General features: G+C 36.5%; 1 protein-coding gene across 1 annotated transcript; it reads right to left on the bottom strand.

Annotated features, from left to right (window-relative positions):
• Positions 1-4,725: 4,725 nt before the first annotated feature.
• LOC100447554 (olfactory receptor 14J1) lies at positions 4,726-5,691 on the bottom strand. The gene has a single exon (XM_063725416.1). It carries the CDS (start codon positions 5,689-5,691, stop codon positions 4,726-4,728), a length of 966 nt encoding a protein of 321 aa, XP_063581486.1.
• Between the last annotated feature and the right edge of the window lie 1,553 nt (positions 5,692-7,244).

The following is a 7,244-nucleotide window of genomic DNA, read 5'->3' as shown; positions in this document are numbered from 1 at the left end:
GGGTTTCAAGCACAAAACTGGGCGGCTGTTTGGGCAGAGACTGAGCTAGCTGCAGGAGTACAGCTAAGGCAGTGTTTAAAGGGAAATTTATAGCACTAAATGCCCACAGGAGAAAGCAGGAAAGATCTAAAATCGACACCCTAATATCGCAATTAAAAGAACTAGAGAAGCAAGAGAAAACAAATTCAAAAGCTAGCAGAAGACAAGAAATAACTAAGATCAGAGCAGAAATGAAGGAGATAGAGACACAAAAAAAATTCAAAAAATCAATGAATCCAGGAGCTGGTTTTTTTGAAATAATTAACAAAGTAGACTGCTAGCCAGACTAATAAAGAAGACAAGAGAGAGAAATCAAATAGACACTATAAAAACGATAAATGGAATATCACTGCTGATCCCACAGAAATAGAAACTACCATCAGGGAATACTATAAACATCTCTATGCAAATAAACTAGAAAATCTAGAAAAAATGGATAAATGCCTGGACACATAAACCCTCCCAAGACTAAACCAGGAAGAAGTCTAATGCCTGAATAGACCAATAACAAGTTCTGAAATTGAGGCAGTAATTAATAGCCTACCAACCAAGAAAAGCCCAGAACCAGACAGATTCACAGCCGAATTCTACCACAAGTACAAAAAGGAGCTGGTACCATTCCTTCTGAAAATATTCCAAACAATAGAAAAAGAGGGAATACTCCATAACTCATTTTATGAGGCCAGCATCAACCTGATACCAAAACCTGGCAGAGACACAACAAAAAAAGAAAATTTCAGGCCAATATCCCTGATGAACATTGATGTGAAAATCCTCAATAAAGTACTGGCAAACTGAATCCAGCAGCACATCAAAAAGCTCATCTACCATGATCAAGTCAGCTTCATCCCTGGGATGCAAAGCTGATTCAAATATGCAAATCAATAAATGGAATCTAGCACATAAACAGAACCAATGACAAAAACCACATGGTTATCTCAATAGATGCAGAAAAGGCCTTCGACAAAATTCAACAACACTTCATGCTAAAAACTCTCAATAAACTAGATATTGATGGAATGTATTTCAAAATAATAAAAGCTATCTATGACAAATCCACAGCCAATATCATACTGAATGGGCAAAAGCTGGAAGCATTTCCTGAGAAAACTGTCACAAGACAAGGATGTCCTCTCTCACCACTCTTATTCAACATAGTGTTGGAAGTTCTGGCCAGGGCAATCAGGCAAGAGAAAAAAATAAAAGGTATTCGAATAGAAAGAGAGGAATTCAAATTGTCTCTGTTTGCAGATGACATGATTCTATACTTAGAAAACCCCATCGTCTCAGCCCAAAATCTCCTTAAGCTTATAAGCAATTTCAGCAAAGTCTCAGGATACAAAATAAATGTGAAAAAACCGCAAACATTCCTATATACCAATAATAAAAAAAACAGAGAGCCAAATCATGAGTGAACTCCCATTCATAATTGCTACAAAGAGAATAAAATACCCAGGAATACAACTTACAAGGCATGTGAAGGACCTCTTCAAGGAGAACTACAAACCACTGCTCAAGGAGAGAGGGCACAAACAAATGGAAAAAGATTCCATCCTCATGGGTAGGAAGAATCAATATCATGAAAATGACCATAACGCCCAAAGTAATTTATAGATTCAATGCTATCCCCATCAAGCTACCATTGACTTTCTTCACAGAATAGGAAAAAACTACTTTAAATTTCATATGGAACCAAACAAGAGCCCACATAACCAAGACAATCCTAAGCAAAAAGAACAAAGCTGGAAGCATCATGCTACCTGACTTTAAAGTATGCTACAAGGCTACAGTAACCAAACAGCATGTTACTGGTACCAAAACAGATATATAGACCAATAGAACAGAACAGAGGCCTCAGAAATAATGCCACACATCTACAACCATCTGATCTTTGACAAACTTGACAAAAACAAGCAATGGGGAAATAATTCCCTATTTAATAAATGCTGTTGAGAAAACTAGCTAGCCATATGCAGAAAACTGAAACTGGACTCTTTCCTTACACCTTATACAAAAATTAACTCAAGATGGATTAAAGACTTAAATGTAAGACCTAAAACCATAAAAACCCAAAAAGAAAACCTAGGCAATACCATTCAGGATATAGGCATGGGCAGAGACTTCATGACTAAAACATCAAAAGCAATGACAACAAAAGCCAAAATTGACAAATGGGATCAAATTAAACGAAAGAGCTTCTGCACAGCAAAAGAAACCATCAGCAGAGTGAATAGGCAACCTACAGAATGGGAGAAAATTTTTGTAATCTATCCATCTGACAAAGAGCTAATATCCAGAATCTACAAAGAATTTAAACAAATTTACAAGAAAAAAACAAACAACCCCATCAAAATGTAGGCAAAGAATGTGAACAGACACTTTTGGGATTCTCCAGGTTCAAGCCATTCTCCTGCCTCAGCCTCCTGAGTAGCTGGGATTACAGGTGCATGGCACCACGTCCAGCTAATTTTTTGTATTTTTAGTTGAGATGGAGTTTCACTATGTTAGCCAGGATGGTCTCAATCTCCTGACCTCTTGATCTGCCCGCTGTGTCCCCCTAAAATGCTGGGATTACAGGCATGAGCCAACACCCCGGCCTGACAGACACTTTTTAAAAGAAGACATTTATGTGGCCAACAAACATATGAAAAAAAGCTCATCATCACTGGTCATCAGAGAAATGTGAATCAAAACCATAATGAGATACCATCTCACGTCAGTTGGAAAGGCTATCATTAAAAAGGCAGGAAACAACAGATGCTAGAGAGGATGTGGAGAAATAGGAACACTTTTACACTGTTGGTGGGAGTGTAAATTAGTTCAACCATTGTGGAAACAGTGTGGCGATTCCTCAAGGATCTAGAACCAGAAATACCATTTGACCCAGCAATCCCTTTACAGGGTATATACCCAGAGGATTATAAATCATTCTACTATAAAGACACATGCACACATATGTTTATTGTGGCACTGTTCACAATAACAAAGACTTGAAACCAACCCAAATGCCCTCAATAATACACTGGATAAAGAAAAGATGGCACATATATACCTATGGAATACTATGGAATACTATGCAGCCATAAAAAAGATGATTTCATGTCCTTTGCAGGGACATGGATGAAGCTGGAAACCATCATTCTCAGCAAACTAACACAAGAACAGAAAACCAAACATTGCATGTTCTCACTCATAAATGGGAGCTGAACAATGAGAACACATGGACACAGGTAGGGGAACATCACACACTGGGGCCTGTTTGGGGGTGAGGGGGTAGAGGAGGAATAGCATTAGGAGAAATACCTAATGTAAATACCTAATGTATTTACATTAGGAGAAATACCTAATGTAAATGTCAGGAAGCAAACCACCATGGCACGTGTATACCCCATGTAACAAACCTGCAAATTCTGCACATGTACCCCAGAACTTAAAGTATATATATAAAAAAAAAAACAACAAAATCTCATGTGGAAGATTAAAGAAAAAAAAACTCACTAAGGTATATACATGTGTAGATATTATAATCATTAATTCAAAAAAGTCCTATAAAAACATTCCCCATTACTGAGCAATTGCTCATTCCCTTTGTCATTAAAACATGTACTTTGATTTACTTCAAAACTGAGGGGACTAGTCCAGTTTTGTTCTCTTGTAAATTATGAGTCTTTCTTGAAGAAATCTGCAGCATTACACAAAATTGAATCAGATATTCAGATTCACAAGATTTATGCCTCCTTATCTCACACATTCATAAGTTGGATCTCTTCATTTGCAGTTTATCTATATTCTGTTTCATGGAACTAGGGAGCATCCCCTGCCTAACTCTGTAAAACCAATTTGTCAAACTCTTGTACAGATCAGAAAAGTAAAGGAATTAATATAAATACCTCCAGTAATAGGGATGCACAAGGGTGATGACAATTTTATTAATAGATTATAGTAGTATATGCTTATATTTATAGATTATACACATCACACACACACACATAACCATACACACTCACATGTGGGTAATAACGCATTTGCCATCAGTAAGGAACATAAATGACCTTATTGTTTGAGTCAGACAAATATTAATTTGAATCACAGCTTAACTACTATTTATTTGCGAAATCTCAGGAAAATTAATTAATCCTTCCTAAATTTATTGTTCCTATTGGCAAAATGGGGACAATATGGCATAGCTAGAAGAGTTGTTTTCTTGAGTCAAAAGAAAAAAATATATATAAAGCAATTGATACTTACTAGGGGCTGAATAAATTGTTGAAATCACCACTGTAATAATAGTAAAAGAACTTAATATGAATACTTAATATGGATAGAAAACTAGGAGGCCCACTGGAAATACCATATATGCACCATCATATTAACCCAGTTAGCTTCACCTATATCCAACCTTCTTTGTTAATAACAAGTTTTAAATTATATAGGCCAGACTCCAAACTAATTGTCTTTCTCCTTCATTTCAGAAAAATTTCCCAAAGATGACTTAAAATAACACTTGAATTGGAGGGAGGAAGGAAAGCTAATATTATTAGAAGCACAATATCTTAAATTTTAAAGAATTATATTTGAGAGGAATATATACAATAGACAGCTTGGAAGAGCAGTCTGGGAAGAAATAAGATTCACCTCTCTTCCAATCTGAAACATAATAACAATGCCTTTCATTTGTATGGTTCTTTAGAGTTTAAACATGGCTTTTAAGCACATCTTTCTCTGAGGAAGCTCTTCCTTTGACAGCATCTTCCTCAGTGCTGCCTTCATGGCATCATTCCGTAAGCTATAGATGACTGGATTGAGTGTTGGAGGTATCACAGTATAGAATACGGAGAATACAAGGTCCATAGTCGATGAGGAATCAGAAGGCAGTCTGAGAAACTCAAAGCCTGCAGCTGAAAGAAAGAAGGTGACTACAAATAGGTGTGGTAGACAGGTGGAGAAGACCTTGGTCCGGCCCTTAGCTGATGGGATTCTCAGCACTGTAGAGAAGATGCGAATGTAGGAGAGCACAATGGAGATCAAACAGATAAATGCTGTAGACGTTGTGAATGCAGCCAGTGCAATCTCATTAATGAATTCATAAGAACAGGCTAGTTTCAGCATCTGAGGAACATCACAGAAGAATTGGTGAATGACTCTCTTCCCACAGAGAGGTATGGAGAAGTTAATGGCAGCATGCATGAGCCCAGAGAGGCCCCCAGCAATCCACACAGCTATCACTGCATGCCTACAGGCACGGGGATCCATAATAGTCTCATAGTGAAGTGGTTGACAGATTGCTGCATACCTGTCATAAGACATCACTGTGAGAATGGCGACTTCTGATGAGGCCAGAGCTATGAAGAAGAAAACCTGAAGAATGCACTGAACAAGAGAAATGTAACTGTTGCCCATAAGTGAATTTGCAATGGACTGGGGGACTGTGACAGAGATGAAGCAGAGGTCCAGAAGAGAGAGGTGCTTTAAAAAGTAATACATGGGGGAATGGAGACGACGGTCCAAGGTAATGATGGTGATAATGAGGAGGTTGCCTGTCAAGGCCAGCAGGTATGTCACCAGAAACAGCAATGCATGTAAAATCTGAAGCTTACGCTCATCAGAAAACCCCATAAGAAGGAATCCACTCATTGAAGTCAAATTGACCATAGTCTCTCTGAAGATACCAAGTGTGACTCTGTTTAGGAAACCAAAGAACAGTAGGAAGAAATTGCATGACATCTAATATATTTGTGTGTCAAGTAACTCAATTCCTCAGCATGGAGGTACTGAAATGAGATGAATTTATCTTCATTGTGATTAGTTAATATTCAATTCAAAAACGTTTTAGCAATTATTCAGAAATAGAATCCCTAAATGTGATTAACAAGTCATAAACATTTTCTGGAGCAGAGTTTGCATTGTCAAAGAGGGAGAAATTGATGGAAATGATAAAAGTCTTTACCTTCAATAAAGTCAATGAAAATGATTCTAGCATACCAATCTCATTACATCTTCCATATGATGCCTTAGTATTACAATGATGCACTATGTAGCTTCTTTTGCTAACCAGCTAACATGAAGTTATTGATACCACCTTGCAAATGGATCTAGAAACAGCTCAGAGGCAGATCTAGAAACAGCTCAGAAGCTAATCTAGGAGAGACGTTAGCTCAAAAAACAGTCATATTTTTTCCTCTGAAAAGCTCTTAATATTTTAAAAAGATTACATTTGATTGTAATAAACTTTTCATAGAAATTTTGAAAAATGAAATGCCTCAAAATTGTAAAATGCAGATGCCACTGATATCAGGCATTGAATCCTGAGCTTTGGAGATCTTGCAGCTAAGTGACAAAGGTTCACCGTCAAAGAACGTTTAATTCTCAAAATTCTTATGACAACTTGGGGTTGGACATTTTCAATCAAATCCATTTGAAGAAATAAAGAGATTTTCTAAAATCTATGTGATAGGCAGAGTGCTAGGTAGTAGAGTATATATCTTTCTAGTGCTATGTCTCATTGTGACTTCCTGAATGAAAATATATATATATTTTTTTCTCTCTAGGACTTGAAATATAGTAGATAGTGGGAGCCCATTTCTTAAAATAACCAACCAAACCAAAAAAAACATCTGTACCAGATGTAACAATTGTTAGGAGGATTAAATGATGTAACTTTTTCTATTTCATTTTAAATGTGCTATTATTGTAGAATCATCATCATCATAGAATTATTTTGTGTATCAGAATCACTCTGCTAACTAATTTTTGCCTCTTTTTTTTCTTTTTAAATCTGTGCATTTGTTGAGAGGTCAATCAGTATCATTTTCACTGAGTTTCTTCTGCACAAAGACTATTCCTTCATCATTTCTATCCATTTCTTCACCCTTGACCAATGGTATCTAACATATAGGTACTAAGTAAATACTTATTTAACTGGATATCTACATAATTGGTTTCAGTTCTATATAGATAAAAACTTAATGGCTAAGTTACATGAGTTACTGCATCTGATTTTGAAGTTACTGCATCTGATATTGTAGTTTGTTTCATTTATTAATCCCTAAGCTGTAGGAAAAGGTTAAAAATCACTTAAACCAAGATCTTTTTGATTTTGCTGTAACTTATTTTGAGAACTGACTGAAACTAATTTTTAGGAAATTTTTTTTTCCACAAGGCACAGTCTCAGGGCTAGAAGGGCCCTTAATCCATCACTGATGGTC

Source organism: Pongo abelii, chromosome 5 (assembly GCF_028885655.2).
Source record: "Pongo abelii isolate AG06213 chromosome 5, NHGRI_mPonAbe1-v2.0_pri, whole genome shotgun sequence".
NCBI classification, from domain to species: domain Eukaryota; kingdom Metazoa; phylum Chordata; class Mammalia; order Primates; family Hominidae; genus Pongo; species Pongo abelii.
This window is presented reverse-complemented; position numbering and strand designations above follow the sequence as displayed.